This window comes from Ornithodoros turicata, chromosome 5, assembly GCF_037126465.1.
Source record: "Ornithodoros turicata isolate Travis chromosome 5, ASM3712646v1, whole genome shotgun sequence".
NCBI lineage: Eukaryota > Metazoa > Arthropoda > Arachnida > Ixodida > Argasidae > Ornithodoros > Ornithodoros turicata.
Genome location: NC_088205.1, coordinates 63,961,763 through 63,984,797, shown reverse-complemented (window position 1 = coordinate 63,984,797; position 23,035 = coordinate 63,961,763). Strand labels below are relative to the sequence as shown.

The 23,035-nt window shown below is 46.7% G+C and overlaps 1 protein-coding gene across 2 annotated transcripts in view; it reads left to right on the top strand.

Moving 5' to 3' along the window:
• Positions 1–23,035, top strand: part of LOC135394565 (teneurin-m-like) — a 261,414-nt gene that overhangs the window by 112,508 nt on the left and 125,871 nt on the right. For both annotated transcript variants that reach the window (XM_064625364.1, XM_064625363.1), the window contains exon 4: positions 13,975–14,349. In XM_064625364.1, coding sequence (XP_064481434.1) covers positions 13,975–14,349 — 375 coding nt within the window. The remainder of the gene's footprint in view (positions 1–13,974; positions 14,350–23,035) is intronic.

Sequence of the window (23,035 nt, the reverse complement as noted above, 5' to 3'; positions counted from 1 at the left end):
AGGAATTCCGTGACCCCGTTTGTGTTATTTCATTGTACACAGCGCTCGTTTGCAGTAGACTAGAATTCGCTTCAGTTGTGTGGAATTCATTGAATATGACTCATATTGAAAAAAAATTGAGAGAGTGTTAAAGATGCGTTAAGTTAAAGTGCCACTGGCGCACAATAAGTGTTTGTAGTCAACCATGCATCTGGCTCCCCACATTAATTTTACACACGTAACATGAAAAACGGTTAGGAGCAACTAAGATTTATTTGAACAAGAACTTCGTGGAAGAGACTGCACATCTTCAGGTTGCACAACTAAATGCTCAATTTAATATTACTTAAACTTCGCCATACCATTGCGGTTATGTGAAATGTTGCAGTTGCCATGTTGCAGCAATGTTGTGTACATACGTATATATGTACGCAGTGTTGTGTACATACGTTGCCGCGATGTTGAGTGTAGGTTACTGCAATGTTGTGTACATACGTTGCTGCAATATCGTGTACATACGTTGTCGCAATGCTGTGTATGTACACACGTTGCTCGAATGTTCACAATGAATGTTGCAAGTACGTTGAAGACATAACCGACGTTTCGGAATCGTCACGGAATGAAGTTGACGCAACGTTACCGTGCCACTGGGTGCTACCTGGGAAGCTACCAGTGGCCAGGTACGCGATGGACACGCTGAGGAGACGCCAAGCAACACAGCCATCGCTGCCCAGTTGTCGATCCTAAACTTCCGGACTCTTGGGTCTTTACTGCTCAGTCGCTCCTTTATCGGCTCTAAGGAGGCTAACTCTACCGCCGCGCGTATACGTTAGGGCTCCTGCAGGAACAAATAAATAACCACATAACATACAACTGCCTACGAATACTACCTCTACAAGTGCTGTGCTCGTGTTTCTTAGTGTGAGTGAGCTGGTGGTATCCCGAAAGGTGGAGTTAGAAGGATGGAGGTCTGTATAAAACTTCTAGTAGACACATAACCATAGAAGAAGAATGGTCCTGTTTTGCCGTCGCAATCGGAAATGCTGCTTCTCTTTCATCGCAAGAAAAGCAGCCAGGTTTTCTTTTTTCTTTTTTTTTGTAAGTGATCTGATACCATGGTGCGCTTAAATTCTGGGTTACGTCCACGTGCCTTTCAATAGACCGTCAGATGTCCTGAAGGTGTACCGCTTAAAGTCCTAACGTTTGAGTTTATGCAGCAAATACATTTTCGGTAGTTGGTATACCACCTTTTCTCTGCATGAGAGTGCAGGTATAAATTTCGCGCTGTTGCTATTTGGGATATGCCCACCATCCTGCGTAGAGCGTCTAGTCATTTCGGAGCACGAAGCTGGGTGTGGGACCCCCGTATATTTTAATGGGAGTAATGGTCAGTATATGCTGTGACGTCCGATGGCCGCATAGTCGAATGGCTTGGCGTGGCGCATCTGGTCTGCCGGCGAACCCTGTTGCCAACGTCAAGAGTAGATCATGTTCTAGTCCGGCGCTAAGCGCGCGCACTGCTGCCAGGGCACGCTGGTGCACGCGATACGTTCTTCTCAGTGTTGCCACACCTACAGGTTCATCATGAGACCTACCTACTTTTTGAAAAATCTACAGATCTACAGAGATTTCTGAAAATCTCATGATTTTTTTTTTCTCCAACGAATGAGTCAGTCGACCCAGTGTTTCGCATCAGTGCACAAAACGACAACGATGAAAAACGTCAGCAGAACGCGGTATTGTTTTACTGACTATTTTTAGAATATTTTCCACAGTCAAGTTGATTAAAACGAAACAAAGAAACAGCCTCTCAACGACCACCATAACTGTCCTCCTGCACACTAACGCATGCTGTTGGGTCAAACTGCTTCGCCGTCGCCGTCGACAAGGATTGAAACCGCCGTCGATCATGAAACTGGCGGGGCTCTCCAGTTTGAGTCACAGTTTACACCAGTTTGAGTCACAGACTTCACTGGCGTTGAAGTGAAACAACAACGTTTATAATTCACGTCACGCATATACGCTTTGATTATGTCTGTGGAAATAATATATCGAGCTTTATTGTCGTTGTGGTCCATTGCGATCCTCGCTCACCATTGTGATGGTGAGACGAGCGAGCGAATTGTTCCTACTACACGCGATGCGTTAATCTTGCATTGGAGCGCCGCAGCTCATGTGGATACACATGTCAAAGTATTAAAATTTACGTGCAGTGACACCGTTTCGTGACTGTAGCAGACTTGAATACGCGACATCGCAAACCGAAAGTTCCAACGCGTAATGCCAGTACGCCGCAGCAAAAAAATCCGGCTGTGGTCTTCATCAGTGGAACGAAATAAGCCCTTGCTCTTCCACTAATTTAGAGACGCAGGCAGACATTCCAGATTTGAAGGCAAAACGTTCAAGAAACTGAGTTTTAAGTGGCTACAGATTTTTAGCTCTATCTACAGATTTTTCGGGCTCGGATCTACGGATAAATTTGTTTTACGTGTGGCAACACTGGTTCTTCTGCGTCGGAGTATAAATATAAAGGCTCAGCAAGTTGCGTACGGCAGTCAATGTCGTTTTGCGCGCTAGCTCGTCTGCGTCACGCGGGTGCATAACCAGTCCTTTAGTAGGGCAAACAAAAGCAAACGACGGTAGCATCTCCACGAGTTTGAGGAGTCCAGAACAAGGAGGAAGTGAAAGAAGGAAAAAGAAACGGCGAAAAATAAGGACGAGACAGACTTAAGACTGCAATGCATCAGGTGCAAATACATGATACGGAAAGAGACAAGGGAAGGCGTCGTTGCAGTCTCAGAAACGTCTCCTAACTCCTTGAACTTAAAGAGATGCTACCGTCACCGCAATTACGCCAGGTAATTCTACCAGAGTGGAAACGACACCCTACTGGTCACGACACTGGAAGCCACCACCACCACCGCAAGTACTTTCAGACATATGTCGGCACAGTTCCCTTAGAAGTCGGCCCAGGACGCACATTCCCCAGGGTGTCAGTCGTGACGTTGCCCACATCTGTGATGCCGACAACGGCGAGCCCTTTCATCATCACCACCACCACCGCAAGTACTTCAAATCCACTTCAAATACACGCGTGATTTCGAAATCGTACGGCCTCTCCCTTCTATTAGTCATTCCTTTCCAACGCAACACTTCTAGGGTCTCCCTCACAAAGTGGACAAGAAAGACCCAGCAGATTATCCTCTATACAAGTCCCTCAACGTCGTTCTTTTGAGAAAACGCGCACTCAAGTTACTGTTCTTTCAGAGAGGGACAAAACTTCCTGAAGCCAGTTCCCTCAGAACAGTCCATTCGCTTCAAGGGCTTCTTGTGATTGATTCAAAATGGTATCGAACCGTTTCTCAGTTCCATCGCGGACTTCACTGCGGTCGACGTTGATGGTGTTTGCCCGGTGGCGAGCTACGTCCGTATGCGATTCGGATGGGTTCAATTTGCAGAACTATTGCCATCGCCTCCAAGCAGACGGCTCCTGCAAAAATATTCACATACGCATTTTCGTCGGGGAAGAAAAGATAAATAGGGAACCGCATAGAAAAGGATACATAGAATTCTTCTCCCTGCTGCTTTAGGCCATCAGGGTCTTTATCACTGGAGAGCTGCCAAGTTTTTGGATTTGCAGAACTTTTCTTTTCTTTTTGTTCAATAAAAAAGGCACTGTCCGTTTTATTCCATCCACTTTCTCTTCTTTTTCATGCATTGAAAAAGAAAGAATGAATGAATGAATGTGCGTGGAAAACGGAAACTGCTTTCGCATGCGAAGTATTACTCGTATCGACCTTGGTTTTTGCTACGGTGACTTATTACATAAAGGCGTCCTTATGATACAGCAGAAAACTACTGAACAAGAAAGTGATTCGTCATACGAAGGACAGTCAGAAATGAACCCTAATGCAGCCCTAATAATAACCCTAATAATTTTTTTATGAAATATCATACGGAATTAGCGCAGAAAACATTAATTTCACTCCTCGTCAGTGCAGGGATGTCAGAAGGTGGGGCAGTAGGCCCTCCTTGAGTTTTGACTCTAGGGGCTCCGCCCCCTCTTGAACTTTCGCTCTGAAGGTCCCGCCACCCCATCTTTCATCCGTAAGTGTCGTCCGAGCGTCGTAGCGTCTGATGAAGCGTGGTCCACCACGCGAAGACTTTAAACTTAAAAAGCCTCGCTCTCAATATTTTGAGCTTTCTACAGCCATCTTGGACTTCACTCCCCCTATCCGTGCTCTGCTTTCTTAGAGACTTCGTTTTCCGCGACGTTCATTAAATACAGTGTTCCGTCTGTTGAGATTTATGCGCACGTTAACGAACTTCTCTGGTGGGTTATAATTAATCCCCAGATCGACCCCTGCGCGGCGTCGCTCAGGATCATAGTTGTCTCGGGACGTAAAGACACGAATCATCGTTATTAATAAACCCGTCTGAAAGACGCGCGGCGCTACGCTATATGATGCTTTTACAAACGTACATCGTCCGGTTCCACTATCTTCCAAGTTTCCCACCGCACCCCGCAAAAGAAAAAGAAATACTTCTTCCGGCCTCCTGCAATTTGGTCAGTATACTTGGTTGTTCTTGTCAGTTCGAAATAACGAAGCAATGGACGGACGTTTCTTTTGATAGCTGCCGTCCAAAGAAAATTCTCCCGCCCCAGGCGTGCAAAAGCTGTAAAGCTTACGTTCATCTATTCTCTACGTGTCAAAATCAGGGCACGCATACGAAGTGCTCGAGATTCACTGCGCAATCGTTAACCGAGAAATGTGATTACACTTTCAATACCTCACGCTCACAGAAGATAAGTCTTTGAGCGCGTGCAGAGCTCTCCAAATACGGTACACGCAGAAACTTTAACACAATTATCCCTCCAAAGATATCCCGCTATCGTGATTCTCAGTTTCACGGGTCCGTATAATGCCGAACCGAATCATCGAGCCAACGAAATAAGAAAGGATCACGAACCACTGCGAACGAGAAGCCGCGCGAAAGAAACGCGGAAAGTCAAAGTGCTGGCGAATTTCGGAATCATCGTCTTCTTCTTTTATTTCTTTTTTTTTTCTATTGCTTTGCACCATCTTATCTTTTGTTCTGTCTTCGCTGTTTTACTACTCTATTCTCAGCGGCTGCTAGATTCCCGCAAATAACGGCGCTTTCACATAATCGTAAATGACCATCCTTGGTGCCGTAGCAGATGATGATGATGATGATGATGATGTTCATTGCGATGGCATTGACGGAGTGGGAATATAAAAAAAAATAAAAACACAAGAGAGGGAGACTGGCAGGGGGACCCAAAACGCGCGAAATGGCATAACGACTTTTCCGCTGCAGCTAACGAGGCGAAATAACGCACTCGCACTTTCCGTCGCTTTTCTCTTATTCCTTCGTGGAATTGGCGCTTTGAAAGGAAAAAATAACGCTGCTCACCCAGAAAGCTGGCGCCGCAGTTTCGTTAACAAGCGCGTGTTTAGTAATAAACTGCATGCGCGTCTGTAAAAGGAGCGGCTCCGTTATTAGGGTATGCAGCTCGTGAAACGTGAATAATGTTCCGCATTGTTCGCACCGTGTGGCTCTTCGGTGCTCAAATGCGCTAGTTTGATGTGTGTGTGTGTGTGTGTGTTTCTTGTCTCCGTCCGGATTTCTTCATGTGACACTTTAAACAAACGCATAAGGCGGAAATACTGGTCAGCCCCCAATCTTCACCAAGAATAGAAATCGTTAAAAAAGTTATTACACCTCCAAAAGAAAACGAGTAGGGCAGCAATACAGTACAGAATAAGTAACAGGCACACTGGAGAAGCACTAGGGGAAGATGGCAATGTCTGCGACCCGTTGTTACGTCACTCTAGCTGTTTTTTTTTCTCTTCTATTTGTCAGCAATTATTGCAGACTACTTTCTTCGCATTAAAAAAGACGTTCGACCTATCCCCTGGTTCATGCAGTAAGTATGAACTGTTCTGGCATTATGTTGGTTTTTCGTGATCGACGACGAAATCACCGCGAGCGCTGTGTAATAATAACAATAATTGGGTGTTTACGTCGCGAGACAACTGAGATCGGCGAGCGCTGTGTGTATATAGGGTGATCAATACTAGCTCCTTCTGCGTAGGGTGTAGTCGTCCTTTGTAGAAGCGAATGTCGCAAAGCCGCCATGTTGACGCCCACACTTACCATGCATGAATACTGTGTATTGATTTCACCCACTTTTTCAAACCTCCTCTGCTATGTATTTACTCTACTCCAAAATGTAGTGTGTAGCTAAGCCACGCCAGCTAAGCGTACAGCTATACTTTTGTGAGCGCATCGCGAGCTGTGCGTGGGCGTCAAGATGGCGGATATTCGTAGCTGACGACGCGACCCTATGCAGAGTGGGCTAGTATTGAGACAACCTATGGCGATTTCGAGTGAGGCGTTGGGCACTCTTTTCTGCCCCGACCCCGAGCGGCAAATTCGGGTGGTGTTGTCAGAGCAATCGTTGCATGTTCGGGTGATGTACTACGGAGCAGGTTTTTGGCTCTTGGTGCGAGAGGCCGAGTCAGAACTGCCCTCAACTCTCTTCTTCCGCTTTCGACGGCGAGCATGCGCACATATGCGCCTCGCGAGTGTCGTCTGCTACGTATTGCTCCTGCAGCTGTGCGCCTGTCACATGGAGGTAAGAAACTAAGGAGATGCCCTAAGCGCCTCTCCCAATGCAAGCGAGCGTGCTGTGACCCGCGCATGGCATTGTTGTTAGTTGCCCACACACGTGACCCATAAACGTCACGGCAAGACGTCATAAAACATGGCGTCCTCCATGTCCGCGGCGTACCTTACCTGAATACAGACACGAGCTGCGGCCGAATAACTTGTTTTCGCTTTCATAACATCTTTGGAGTTAGAAGTTATCACACCCGTTGAAACACAAGATAGATCATCTCAGTGTGGAAGCAATGGATCACTAAATCGCTAGAAGACATACGTACGTCATCGTGACATTGCCTGGCTTCTCTTCTGTTTTGCTCCACTTTTGATGTGATTTATCACGCGGCGAATGTTGAAACACCTCATAACCTTCAAAGTATTGTGCGAATGGACTTCTTGAAGGTAAGAGGTTTCCTGAAGATGAGGTTTGCTAAACTTCCAAGTCTCCGCGCAGACCGCCATAACGCCGAAACATGTGGGGATCACGTGACTGGGCAACTAGATGGGCGTGGTATTGCCAGGAGCGACCGCTAGAGGGGTCCCACGGCCCTCCGATCTTATAGCCCTCTCCTTAGTTTCTTACATTTCTTACCTTTGCGAAAGTAGTAGCGATGAAAGTTCAGTTGACACCGATAATGCGAATGACAAAGAGGAAAATGTGAGCTGCTTCTCGCAAGCTATGCTTGCGATCCGGACTACGACAGGCGAAAGTGCGCGACGACGCCAACGACGCTGCCAGAAGTTCACGAACGCATTGCGTCGCGACCGCGGCGCCCTGTGTAAAAGAGCGGTACAGTCGGTAGAGCGTCCGACAAATTGGAGTGATGACTGCCACAGAGCGACTCCCGTGTAGAGCGTGCACTGGACCTGGGCTCTCTTGATCGAATTACCAGATGCGTCGCCCGAGAACGCCACTATAGTCGGATAGAGAGAGAGCGAGGGAATACCGGGGCGTCTCTCCGCGGCTGTTCCTTACCTTCCGTCACCTCCGTGGGTGAACCAGTGCGAAAGAGCGCATTGGTACGTTGCTCCGCGCGAGAAGTGTGTAAGCCGAAATCAGTTAATTTCTAAAAACAAAACACTAAGTGTCGTAGTGGGTTTTTTCTGGAGTATTTTTCGCGGAAGGGTCCGACTGGTAAAATAGCGGTTCCGAAAGCGTCCAAAGTTAAAGGTTACGTTTTACTTAATTAATAAGCGTACGCAAATGAGCCGCTTACTGCTCACTTCTTGGCCGATGTCTCACGGATGCTCAATGAAAATAAAGACAGCGCCACCTGTTTCAGAACATCAGGGGCCATCGTGAAACACCCGTATGTCATTTTTTACCTTCAGACTATGTGCATTTACGTTATCTTGTGCAATGCTATAATTTATCACGACTGTTGTTGTGCGAGATCAGTTTTCAACAACAACAACAATAAATGATAACGATGAGATCAGTTTTCAACCTCAAGCTTTCTCCATAATTTTTGTTATTGTTTACACATTCTCCGAAATATTCACATGTTTCTTTCAGGACAAGGTGGTTGTTTCTCTTTTGTTTCGGTTTGATTACATTTTGGCTCGGCTTTCTACCAACCGTAGACAGGTAACAGCCATACCGCCTCTCTATGACGGAGTGCACCGAACGGATGGTGCAACAACGCTCTCAAGCACTGTGAAACATCACGATGTGTAGCAGAACAGCCCCGCAGTACAAAATTTAGAGAACGGAGCGAATATGTGCATCATACGCATTGTAACGCATTTCTCAGGCATATTCAGAACGAATAAATTGATTGGTTCATTGATGACTTGCCTCAAACACTGGCCCTTTCTGCGCACCTCCGAACGTAATTTCATGTCACTGGAATGAGTGCGAGGAGTGGACATGCCTGCCAATGGGGAAAACATCCTAATTTTGTAATAGAAGAATATCATTATTATATTACTAGTGAAAAGCGAACTGTAATTAGGTCTGTTACTTACGCGGCAGTTCAATTATGTCAAGGAAATATTCTGAGCAAAAATAATGGATGCTCAGAGAACTGGAAGTCTACCTGACTCGGCGATCCATGTAAACACAGGGAGATATTGAGACTGGAGCCCGTCCGCCTTAAAAACATTGCCTGCGGCCCTCTCCTCTACCCCTGTTCCTCTTCCTTTACCGGCATGGAAATTGGCTGGGAAAGTTTTGATTCGTCCTTCCCCTTCCTCTCTCTCACTCTGTTTTCTACCAGTATTTTTCTTTCTTAGCCAAACAACGCTTCAAAGTTTTTGTGCCACGGAGTTTACCTCACATTCAATCACTTTAAACCTACACTGTCTTTTAAAATGAATTTTGTGATTGATGAGGCAACGTTTCCTCTACGTTTAGGCAGCGAAACGCTACATGCTAAAGGGAAGTTACGAAAATCTATGTGAGGGCAAAACAAGCTAGGACAAAATCATGTTACTGTTCCAATCCCGTTAAATCATAATAAATACAATTATATGGTTGGGGATAAGAGTCAGTATACGATCAGTACTTACTTCTTCCAACACACGCGTTTCTATGAAGAGCTTTCATTTGCTACATTTCTTCATAAACTTTCCCCCCCTGTTTTGTTCCGTGGAAGAAAATCCTTCAGAGAGCGTTGACATCTAGCAAAGTTGTCTAAAATTGCGCTATTGATTCTATAACGATTCAGGCCCATGTGTTTGAGTTACTGTGTGAAGCATGCATGATACAGGGGAAGTCAAAATTAAGTCATTTGGGAGCACACGCAACGCTTGCACTTTTCTTCTCATCAGGCATGGGAACATGATGAAAATGAACCATACCGAGGCTGGCGCACACGCGCGCACACACGCACAAAAAACGCGCACGACCACGCAGGCACACAAAGAAACAAACAAACAAAGGATGCAACGCTCAAGCACAACGAGAGATTGAAATATGGCATTCATCGTGAAAGACTATAGATGGTGTGGCAAGATGTTGCCTCACGCGTGCACGTGCGTGTGTGTATGTGTCTGTGTGTTGGAGTCTCACCGCTGTCCGACTTTTTCGACGAAGGCCATATTCCAATCAGCTAGTAGCGTGTTCGGTAACTGGTCCCAAGGTTGCGGGTTCGATCCCGGCCGAGGACGCTGCAGCAACTTAGTGGCAGGTTTCAAGTTGCTTAGATATGCTCCGTGGACGACGTTAAATACGGTGTGCCGTGTGCTGAGATGTCGTTGCACGTTAAAGAACCCTCATGTTGGCAAAATTAATCCACAGAACGACCACTGTGGCGTTGCTTCATGATCATATAGGGCCAGCTCTCACTTGGCGACGCCCAATGCGACGTCGTGAGCGGGCGGCAGAAATAGACGCACATTTCCGGCGCTGGTAGAGGGGAGACGTCGAGCCAAAAAAATTGCCACGCCGAACTTCTTTCACGACGTCGGCGAGAGCTGCCGATAGCGATATGGCGACCAATAAGGTGACGCAGAAAGACCACGCCTCCTGATTTTTCGTCTGCTTTCGGCGACGGAATGCCACTGTGGTGGGAACATGAAAATCGTGCGCTCTGACGGGGCGGCGGAAATGCGCCTCTACTTCCGCCGCCCGCTCACGACGTCGCGCAGGGCGTCGCCAAGTGAGAACTGGCCCACAGTCGTCTTGCGACGTAAATCCACCAATCACGCCATATTTCAGTCATCAGACTTGCACCGAACTAGATCAGCATGAACAGACATGCGGTTAGTTATAGCTCTTTATGTTCGTGAGCCACGCTGGACACTTTACGGTATCCTGGCCATGAACGTGTGCGGGACAGGAACAGACCTTGTAAAGCACTTCATTGCAAATTACCTCGTTACTATATTTAATTACACTCTGAGTAAATAATTACGTCCAGGATTACCTTCGACATTGTGTAAGTGTAACTTTAACTTAATTACTTTTGCAAGTAATTTGTAATGCACTGTAGGGGACACGGTTGTCTAAAATCAGCACTCCGTCGTTTACTGCATCTCAAATCTCCACGTTTTGCAAGACTATTTCTTTCGAGTAGCAAACACGTGCTGCACCTGGTCCACCTTCAAATACAATATTGGCACAGCACTTTCAAGCGCAACAGAGGTAATACGGGACGGCGAAGTACTGACAGGGGGTTTTAGCTAACCGTGTCCAGCAGTACTTGCTTTGGGAATTACCCTGTTTGACACCAAGTTTCTGTGATTCTTTTCGCGGTCTCAGCTGAGGAATTTTCTCATGTTTCTGGGAGGCACAGATTTCTAGTCATCGTAGTCTACTTGTCGTTTCATTTATTCCTTTCAATAAATATTTCCACATTTGTAACGTGTTCCTAAGAGAAAAAGAACAAATTACTCATCAAAATTACATCTTGAAATGAATGTAACTCGATGTAACTCAATTATTGTCCGGAGCAACTGTAATTGTAATTAATTTTATAAGAATTAAGTTGTAATTGTAATTCAATTACTTCTGAAAATTATGTATACAGGTCGGGACAGGGGTGTCATCATGAGTGCTTGTGCTGCTGCTAATATTTTAAGATGAACCCATTGCACGTTACTCTCGCTTCGGATTCCTTCCCAGCAGCTTTAGTAGCGTCCATATATACACAGACATAAACACAAACACAAAATATACAGTTCCACACATTAGCAGTTATGAAGCGTTTGCGGCAACCGTAACTAAGTAGCTTTGCACACACGACCCGATGTTAGGGCCAGCCCGCTATGTACTCACTCACAGAAAAGTCACCGGTTTCTGGACATACGACGAGAATTCCACGGCTCCCGGAATGTTTGTTCTGACCATTGTGAGCGCCGAGCCCGTATAGGAATGGCTCGGGGTTCCCTCAGTTAAACGCACGGCGCTTTACCGCCTCCCTCTTCGTTACGTCGAGGTGTGAAGTAAACAAAGCACAGAGAGAGATAGAGATATATGTAGTATTGGTTCAGAAGGGGAAAGGATGACAGTTTTCTTGCATCTTTCGGTCCCTCTCGGACGAGGAACAATATTTGCCGAACGTAGGGGGCGCTGTATGTGAGCGTCGATGTATCGCGTCATGTTTTCACAAGGCAGAAGTGCTGTGGACATTGTAGATTGCCGCACAAACGAACTGTTATTCTTGACGAGAATTTCACATCAGCTGTACGTTGACGCCTGTTCAGTCGCTTCTTCGCAGAAACTCTGAGATGTAGCCTATTGTTGCGACGCTTTCGTGATCACGTGCTCATTTGAGGTGTACTCTGGAAAAGTAACCAGATGTGTTCGTCGAGAGTGCTCGCATTCAGGACAATGCTTTTGGGGACGTAGTTGAGAATAATGCTTTATAGTGAAATGCACTACTGATGTAATTCGATTTCGCTCCGGGGCAGGTGCATTAACCACGTGAAAGCAAGATAACAACACATGTGTCTGAAATACGTACGGGTGACGCGCACGGCTAAAACTACTACAGCAGATAGCGATTGCAGGAATAAGTACTGTTTTTTTTTATTATTCGATACTGTTTAACAAACTATAAAATAAATTTCATCGCAGTGACCAATGACTAGTTTTCACCATCCACACATGAACTGCTGTCGGCTAGGTACCGTCCGGCACCGGTTTTTCATTCCGGGATTATCTAGGGGACACTGGTCCCCTTTAGCACTTTAGCATAACTCGATTCATACTGGGTCTTTTATGCCCTGCGCAACGGCATGGTCTGGTTGTGGTGGTGGTGGTGGTGCGATGTTATAAGGAAGAGGAGTGAGGTCTGCCTGCTCAGACAAGGCGGCAAGTTTCACTCCTTTGTGAAAGGGGAGGGAGAGAAGGGGAAGTAACAGAGAAAGTATAGAGGATCAGAAATTAGAAGAAATGAGTAATTAAAAACATAGATAAAGAAATAGTAAGAAGGGGGTAAGAGTAAAGGGAGGAAAAGAGAAGGAAAGCGGTCACGACAGTTCCACAGAGGAAGCGAAAGCTAGGAGCGCGTCTCGCGCTTTTCTACGGATGTGGGTGGGCCCTGCGGGTACAAAATCTCGTCTAGAGAGCCACAGGGAAGTGATAAGGCACTGAAACTAGAGATCAAGGTGTCTCTGGCTGCTTGAGACTCTGCGCAGTCCATGATGATGTGCGCCAGGTCACCAAAACAGAAACAAGCCTCACAGCGTGGCGATGACGCGAAACCCAGTTTATAACGAAAGGCGGGTGTCATGACGGACTTGCATCGGAGTCTGTGAAGAAGGGTAGATAGCTTTCGGTTGAGATCCTTCACGGGGCATGGTTGGGAGAAGTGCCGCACTTCCGGATAAGCAGTGACGGACGTACGCAGAGAACTGCTTCCTATTATGTCGTGGGTCCAGAGGTGCAGGGACCTCAGAAGGAAGCTTGTGGTAGCTGTTGGCGATCCGGTCAGCTATTTCGTTGCCAGATATTCCTGCATGGGAAGGAACCCACTGAAAACCCACGACAGTACCGTTGTTCTTGAGTTGTTTCCATATCTCTAGTATGGTATGTGCTATGGGGTCGTCGATGCGGGGGTTACATATTCGCTGAAGAGAGCACTTGGAGTCTGTAAGTACAATAGCACTCTTCTCTGCGACCGTGAGTAAAAATTCCAAGGCCTGCTTGATGGCTACGAGCTCGGCTAAGGTGGAAGACACTTGAGTGTCGATGCGACCGCCCCACGAGTGCTCGAGTGCAGGACACCAGAACGCTGCCGTACTACTTCCGGTAACGGGATTGGTGGACCCGTCGGTGTAGATTTCCAGTGCACCCTCGTTTTTTTCAAGGACGGCTTCTTGTACAAGCGCCTTGGCCACAATGCTTGGGACATGTGACTTCTTTCTGAGACCCCGAAGAGAGTCTGGTTATAACATAACGTTGGGAATGGCGTGCATGGACACGTGCTAAGCTCTTCGATCATCATTCACGCGTCACCTCATTTCGTTCCACATATCACCGGTGCGCCCTTGGGCAGTCAGTTACAAATTAAGTGGAATATGGATAAGATATATAAGATAAGATAACTTTATTTCACCCTTCCAAGCGTGGGGCGTAAAGCAGGGCAAAACAACTCAGAGGTTTGACAAGGCCCTCTCGTAATTACTGCAATAACCAATACTGTATATTTGTATTTGTATACTGTAATATTTCCTCATTCATGATCATGAACTTCACGTATTTGTTGTTGTTGTTGCTGTCAGGGCGTTTACGGTTGCGCGAATGCAGCTGCGACAAAATAACGTACAAATGTAGGTGGCTCTTCGTATTCCACCTTAACATTTCTAACAATACAGTACAGGAAACTAATGCTCTCATTTCCGTTTTATTTCTCGCAGAACGGGGACGAGGCCGAAGCATAAAGGGGCCCAACTCCACCTCCTCTCTCACGCATGGAAGCATGGAACTTCTAACGGGCCCTCGAGGTTACGGCGGAGGGCCAGGGTCTGGATCCGACGGTGAAGGGTACTCCCAGCCCCCACCAAAGTACCCGGGCTACGGGTCTTTGCCTCGGAATGGCGGAGGCGTCCCGAAGGGCGCCGTAGTCAACTCAATAGCACGCACGGGCTCGCGGTGTCGTCCTTCGCTGAGGAGAGGTCCATCATCGTCGTCAACGTCGGACAACAACTCCGACGCGACGTACACGGACTCCGAGCTTCCGCTTCATCGGAGAGGAAATGGGCAGACACTAACTTCGCAAAGCAGGGAATTAAGTACGTAGAGTTTGACTCCTAACAAACATAATTTTCGGTGAACCACATTTCGTGCAGTCCTATCTGGGAGGGCGAAGTACGCTTGAGTGCTTGCACGTTCTGATAACCTAGATGAGAATCAATGTTCCTCGCTGAGCACATGACCATCGTTATGTGCGTAGCCTACTTGGTCCGTGGAGAATTATTCTTAAGCCCCTCTATTGGAAAGGGAAAAGCAGCTGACATTGTCGTCATTCATTTGTTAATTTTTTTGTGGGATGGAAGTTTTCACGTACCATTAGCTGCCCCAAATGCATGAAGTGGATACATCCCGTTGCATTTTGAAGTCAAAAGAAATAAGAAAAGAGAAATGTTAACATCATGACGACGGAAGATAAAAAATACAAAAGGTGGAAGCTGCTGGTTGGAATCCTTGTGACAGTCAATACTTGTGATTGGTGCACAGAAAAGTGCAATTACTGACTTACTCACGCAGACCAAAACACTTGCGAAACTGGCCCCTTTTTGCGGATTTCCTCGCACATTGTCAGGAGAAGGGCTACTGCGGCCTCAGTGCACTCTGCTGGGGCTCTTCCCCCGTCGCAGGAGTCAGGCAGTTTGGGAGAATAAGCTCCTGGTGCTGCCAACTGAGGTAGTGGTGCGGTAGTGGTGCGGGCGTGGTTTGGGTCACGGACATGTTCGCGGCGTCGGAGTCGAATGTGAGCTGAACGGCTGAAATAAAAAACGTAACCAGAGCGCGAAGAAGCGGTTCTGCTAGTGCACGTATCGCGAAGCGCGCAAAAGCCTCCTGTTCATTCATCTTGAAAGAAGTCTGAGCTTGGGCGAAAAGACGGGAAATTCGTGACAGAGTTCTGTCGTGTTGTCCCTTCCTTCCACAGCTCAGAATTTATCCAAGTTCCACCCAAGAATTTGTCCACCAGCTAGCCTGCGCCTATGGTACATATTTTATCTGAAACCTGTTCACGCGAACCTACCGACAAACCATCTTGCAACTGTGAAGGTAAAGGAAGAAAAGTAAAATTCCATTTCCGACACACGCACACAAAAGTTATAATAATAATAATGCTGGTCAGTAATAGCCCTTGCTCCCAATATAGTTTTGAACGTTTCACATAGAGCTGTGCCTTTACAAGGACCACGTGGCTACAAGGCAGTGAAACAAATAAACATTGCAGGGCAACTGTTAGTGAACATATGCTAAATAGATAATGGAAAAGCAACGTACATGAAGACAAAAAGACAAGGGCACCAGCGAGACTCACTTTGTCCTGGGAAATGTGTCCGGCTCACATGTCTTTAGGCATTCGATTGGTCCTTAAAATCCATGTCGCACAATCCGCATCGGAAAAGTGTTGCCATTTAGGTGTCCAGTTGTGTATTGATAACCCGTCGTGGAGGTCGAGTCTTTTTGACACCCACAGGTTCAGCTGGTTTCGATACCGCGCTTTCGCGGAAAAGAGCAGACGACAAAAACATGACTCGAGCGAACCTTCCCTGACCGGCCTTCGAGGGAGAGTTGAATCGAGTTAACTCTCTGGTTACTCCAACTTGTTTTGGAACGCGGGTAGTGACGTCATCGAGTTACTCGACCCGGTTTTGGAACGGCGCTTCGGGTAGAGAGCTACTCCCGAGTTGACTCGAGTAGGTTTTGGAACGCACCCATGGATGACGAGTCATCTGCTTTCCTCGACTTCGTTGTAAAGTACTCGCCGCTGGTGGAACAGAAACTCAAGAAAGGCGCATGGGAGACAGACATACCGGTGAGGTTAAGCCCAGTGTTGCTGGACCGCTCTTCCGTGGAGGAGCGCCGAATCACTCAAAGGAAAATTCGTTTTCTAATTACTTGTGCCACCTGAGGGGGGAGTATGTTTATTACAAAAAAATAGGAGGGAAAGGCTAGCCACAGCTACGGCGGCTTGCTATTTCCAGGAAATAAAGGAAATGATGCCACCTGGGGATGATAAATTTTGTCCACTGGAACATCATACGGTATGAATTGATGTCGCACTGTTACTTCAACACGTTTTTGGTGCGGAGTCTCCCTTTAAAGGGACAGTCTGAAGTCGTCAACTGATACTAAGATTACAGTCTAATTCGATTTTGGGTGTGGATCCCATATACAAGATGTTGCGCCTAACGTGTCACAAAGATATATTTAAAGATTTACTTGCTCGAAAATTATGGGGTCAACATTGTTCAACTCCGCGAACTTTTGCCATGACATGCGCAGGAGCACTTTGATCAATTTTCACTCGCGGGAAATTGAACTTTCTTAATTAAACTCCGACATTTGCCAGGTCAATGTCTCTTTTAAAGCGCATGTTATATTTAACCCATTCCATCACAAAATACGTTACAGTATGTATTCGAATACGAGTTTACCCCACTCCATTTCATTCCGATTTCGTCACAATTCCATTCCCAATTCCCATTTACCCCATTCCTACAGTACGTATTCGAGTACGAGTTTGCCCCATTCCATCACAAAAATACGTTTAGCAAGCCGACCTCCGTCTGGCTGACCTTTCCTTTCTTTTTTCTTAATAAACATATTCCCCCCTTCCATTCCATTCCCATTCCATCACGATTCCATTCCATCACATTCCATCACAATTCCATTCCCATTCCCATTTACCAGTTCCTACAGTGCGTATTCGAGTATGAGAAGAAAGGCAACGTCGCTGCATGCGTGATGAAGCAGCTCACGCTCGATATGATGAGCTCGTGTTATGAGACTTCCACCACAGTTTTCACGGACGACTCAACCACGAGGGGAAGTTCGTCATCTGCCTTTGTCATTCCCTCCGAGTCAATTTCAGATGGCCATCATCTCTCACATAAAACATCGTCAGCATGCGCTGAGGTTTATGCTATTCTTTTCGCCTTGCGGAAAATTACTGACAGCCCTGTTCGCTCCAGGGTCGTTTTTACGGATTCCAGATCTGCGCTGCAGTGTGTGGCAACTATGGGACTTCGCGGCTTCCTCAGTCCTGTGGTCATTGAAATTCTACACGTATACAAGAAAGCAAGCGCACAGGGCCGCTCTATCGTCTTCCAGTGGATCTGGGATCATGTGGGCATCGGCGGAAACGAGGACGCAGATCGAACAGCTGTAGGCGCGCACCAGTACACCCGGCGTGTCCCCATCATCTTGTCTCGGAGGGATCGCCGTTACGTCGTCTCAAGCCTCACTGGCCCCATGATGCAGTCTCAATGGCAACGTGACATCACCACCCACTCTTTGCTTTACTCCGTTGACCCCGCATTGTCTCTTACTCTCCCCCGCCCTATGCCCATGTTTCTTTACCACAGTCTTCCACCGCATGAGACTTAATGTGGCTTTCACACCGGCTTTCAAACACCTCGTCGGTGTCGGCGCGTCCAGCCTCTGTTCCACTTGTGGTGTGCGCGGTGACCTCCATCACGTCCTCCTGGTCTGCGGTCAATACGATCGCGAGCGCACCCTCATGGGAACTGCTCTTCAACAGCGTCGATCAACGCCAGTTCGACTTAGCCAAAATTCTCGTGCCATGGTCGGACCTAGAGCACTGCACGGGCCCAGGCTTAGCCCGGCCAGCGGGCCGGGTCGGGCCGGGACGGGCTTTGCGTTTTTTATGGGGCATGGGCCGGGCTCGGGTTTCAGTCACTGGGCCCGGGCCGGGTACGGGCTCGACAACGGCGACCATGGTCGGGCATGTACGCGAACATATTTTGCGAGACTGGACGGCTGAACTTTAATCTCTCTCTTTTTTATTGGGTGTGGTGTATCATGGTATTCTCATCTGAGAACTATCACTTTTTTATATGTGATCATGCTTATTTCGTGTAATGGGTCTTGATTTCACACGTGCACTCACACATATTTGGTGTGGCGGGCGCGCTGAGCAAGCCCGGCACGAGGGTCAGTTAGGTTAGGTGTTGGGATATATTTCGTTCCCGCGAGAGTCCTGTACGAGGGTCAGTTAGGTTAGGTGTTCTGACAGATTTCATTCGCGTGAGAGTCCGGCGCGAGGGTCAGTTAGGTTAGGTGTTCTGACATATGTCGTTTGCGTAGGAGTTCGAGACGGGGGAGTAACACCGGTGCATGCGCAATAGAGCGGAAATGAGTCTCTTGATCCGCAAGGTACATGCATATCGCCCACGCGCCACTGCGCGCTGCCTCCAAGCAAGCACGCAAGCACCAAGCGGCTTGCCGGCAGAGAAACACAGTCTGTAAAACACAGAGCGTACCTCCTCACCCTCCACCAATTAGCTGCGTCCTTTTCCTCGCTGCGCTGTGCTCTTTCAATATATGGATTTGAAGGGAGACCAGAGCAGAGACCAGAGCATAGCGCACGTCAAATGAACCCCAGGCGGTCCAAATTATCCGCATTCCTACCCTGCGGCATGTGCAACATGTCACCACACTGCGCAGACAAACCTTACATGTAACATCACAGTACCACAGTACAATTTGTGCTTCGTAGTAAATCTAAATACGCCTCCGAGCCTCGAGAACACATAGAGCTGAGGCGGGCTGGGACCGGGCCTGAGCATGGAAACAGTCGGGTACGGGCCGGGCCCAGGCTGGGATTCTACAGAAGACGTCGGGTCTGGGCCGGGCACGGGCCTGAAAATTAGGCCCGTGCAGTGCTGTAGTCGGACCCCTCATATCTGACGCAAGGCCTACGAGCTGTTGCTGAGTTCCTCTCAAGCACTGGATTAATGGACGAACTCTAATAGGACACCTTTCAATCATCATCACTTTCTCATCCTTTCCACAAGCGCAATGGGGCAGTCTACCGCCATAACGGCGGAGAATGACCCACCACATCATCATCCCATTTATGTATGTGTGTGTGTGTGTCGAGTATGAGTTTACCCTATTCCATTCGCATTCCATCACGATTCCATTCCATCACAATTCCATTCCAATTCCCATTTACCCCATTCCTACAGTACGTATTTCAGTACGAGTTTACCCCATTCCATCACAAAATACGTTTCCTATGAGGGTAATAGGTGTGAAAAAATTCCGAAAACAGTCGTTTCGAGAGGCGCAAATTGTCAGTCGCGCTGAGTTCTCCGTCAAATTAAGGCACTAAGCGGTAGAAGAAAACTGTGACCCGTCCCTTCACGTTTCCTCCATTTTTTTTAGATAACTGGCGTATAACCTTGCCGCCGTTGTCAGCAGAAGCACCGAAAAGGACACAGACGGGGCAGGCCCATGTCCTTCTCTCGACGCTTCTTGCATTAACTTGACGGATAATTGACGGGCGGTGACTGGAAACGACGGCTTTCGCAATCATTTCCATTATGGTAGGGAATGTATTTTGTGATGGAATGGGGTAATACTCGACATACGCTTCCTTTTTATGGCAAAAAAAAAAAGGTAGAGAGAGAGAGAGAGGGAGAGAAGAAAACAAACAGGCAAAAAACATGACTTTGGCTTCGCAAATTTCGGAGTTGACTTCACAAAATTAAATTTCTCGCGACTGCAAATTGGTCAAAGTACTCATACTCACGGTAAAAGTTCGCGGAAGATAAACACCGATGATCCTATAGTGATAAAGAGCGAAATTGTGACTAGGATCGTCAAAATAGTCGTGATATGTCGTCATACAGAGCAGCATCAGTAAACCAGAGTATCATAGTACTTTACACAAAAGCGCACTATACAAAAAAAAGGAGTAAAAACGGGGAGTAATTGCACATTCTAGCCCCCTAGATTGCAATTATTCCCCATTTTAGTCCCCTAACCCCGAAATTTACTTCCCAGCAACTCAGATAGTCACTAAACTTCCCAAATGGGCACCTGAATGCAACGGTCCACGCAAGTATGTGCTCTTCGTGAATTTCATGGAATAAAGATTATATAACTTATCTAACTTCGCAATTTTCCACCCAGACAGCGTAAGAAGCAGTTAGCGGTTCCTCCTTGGCAACGTGTGCCCGGTGGATGTTACCAGTTTTGGTATCACTCGACATACCACGGTTGACAGTTTAATTCAAAGTATTTTCATTAATGCGCATGAATTAGGTACGTATGACTGTTAGAACAGAGCGTGAAATGTCGTCTGCACTCTGTGACGTCCATTTGGACCCATGCATTTACTCCTTAAAGGGACTAATTTTTTGGCAATGCATTTACTCCCCAAAAGGACTAAAATTACTGATTTTTTTCTTAGCGTGTGGTCGTAGAAACAACCCGCCAAAAAGAAAGAAAAAGTAGTTTTAGTTGCATCGGAGACTAGCTGCATTGCCACAAACATTAGTCACTTTCGGGACTAAATGCATCGAAGTTGGAAAATGGGGAGTGACTGCAATCTATAGGAGACTAGAAGCTGTAATTGCTACCCAATGTGTTCCTTGTTTGTTTGTTTTTTTCCAAGCCCCGCTCGTTGCAAGGAAAAGATTTTTCACGAGAATGCCAAGTGAGGGTTTGAGTTCAAGCCTCGCTTATTCACTCAAGTTAGTTCACATTTTGCCACAAGAATGGAGTCAGCTGGTGCAAACCATCATGAAATGTTGTGAAGTCCGGCGGTTGTGATGAGTCAATGCATCATAGTCTTTGGAGCACGAGAGGTCACAGAAGTCAAAGGCACATTATATATTTTTTTAAAATTCCGTGTTAGCGCTGCGAAGCAACTGTGGCTATGAGAGGCCTATACTAACGTGCACAGATGGAGATAGGACAGCAAGGAAGGATTAGAGGACAAGAGGGGGTTAGTGTGATTGCTGGGCCAACTTCAAGGAGAACTGTGCCGACATTCGTCTGGGAAGTACGCCGGAAAACCCGGGGAAAACCACAGACAGCACAGGCGGTCGTAGGGTTCGAACCCACCTCCTCCCAGTCTTCAGCAAGACCTTGGCTACCACCACCGAGATGATTGGGATCGTGAAAATACTAATTAATGAATGTAATGGTTCTCAAGAACAATCATTCTGCGTCCTGGAGTAGCCAGTCCCGAGTGGCTCGAGACTAACATCTCAATTTTTTTTCTTTTACAAATCAATCAATCAATCACGATCATTCTCTTCATATGATTCATTATGTAATAATAATAATAATAATAATAATAATATATCTTTCGTCATATACCATCCTCCTCCTTCTTATTACATTATCGTGCACAGACACAGCAGCACCTTCTTCATGATGAACGGTGAAGTTTCGATCAAATTGGGTAGAGCTCGGAATAAGTTCGATAGTTCTCGAAATAGATTAGCTGATGGATGGATTGACTTGAGCCTGCATAACTGTAAACCCTTCGTGAACATGTTTACTAAAGAGCGCTCCTCGTGATATTCCAAAATGTGAAAAGACATTTCGTTGAAGATTCTTGACGCCATGTCAACATTATAACTCATACTGAGCGATCGTGTGCCTGAAGCCATATAGAACGTTCCATACATTCTTCCATATTGCTTTTCAAGTGCTGTCGCGCAACCGAAAATGAAGAAGAAAAAACGCACACACACAAAGTCGTATAGCCATGATTCCTCGCCACCCGAAAATGAAAAATCGTGGCGCGTTTCGCAGACACATGACGTCACGTTGCTATGACAACCTTCGAGCTATTTCAGGTGTAAGATCCTTTTGCGGCAATAAATCGCCGCCGACCCACCCTCCACTTTTATAATGCTGTACACTAAACTGTGATTGTTTGCTTTACCATTCACGCCGAGAATCCAGAGCCGCATTGAAGATCACTTCCGTTCATGCCTGCTCAGGGGACGTATTATGTTTTTTTTTAGAAAATGCAGTAGTTTCAGAAACCAGTTCCGTTCGCAAAAACATAATCGAACGAGAGCATTCACAATTACGCAGTAGCTAACACAATGAAGGTAAAGAAAGAAAGATCGTGTTGAACAAAAAGAAAAAGAAAGAAACTTGCGTTCCAGAATTCGTGCTCTGACAGACATACGAGTATGAACATGATGGCAATTGTTGATGGCTAATTTCTCAGGCACTTAATTGAGGCGTTGTATGCATTTGTCCCTTCTATGTGTTCCAGCCTCAGAACATCAATTGCCATCATGTTCAACAGATGCCGCTTGCGTCGATCCAGTCGTATGAATGTGTGTATGAGTGAGAGGACATGTAGGAGTTAAAGTGGGGTGAGTGAGAGAGTGATTGGCTCTGGCTTGTCCCTTGAGATGACGCACCATTGGAAGTCGTAGTGGAGGTGTGTTAGCTTAGCCCAATTGGTAGAGGCCTGGGCCGGTAATCCAGAAGATGTGGGTTCGAGTCCTACAGCTGGCGAACCTTTTCAGTGACTTCCTTGTTTCATCATATACGAGTAATGCTCATCTTACGCACGCACGCATGCACAATTCATGCATTCTTGTGGCATGCACAAGCAGAACGAATGTTATTAGTTTTGTACTTTTTAACAAAATCTACCCCGCAGAAGCGATTCCGGAGTTCTCGGAGCTGACAGAGGTTACCCTCCTCATCGATGCGTCGAGAGGTGTAGTAGACATCTAGCATAGCAATATGTAGCATACTACCTACAGCACAATAATTTATTAATAAGGTTCAAAGCGTTTCTGGCATGCAAGCCATGTACAGCGGTAGTGGAATCTTTAGCTACTTTTTCTTCCAGCACAGTGGCGAACTCCGCAGGAGATACCGGATAGGGAAAAATGATCCCTCGCTCGCTTCCTCAAGACATCCCAGACCCAATAATGCTATGACTAGGCC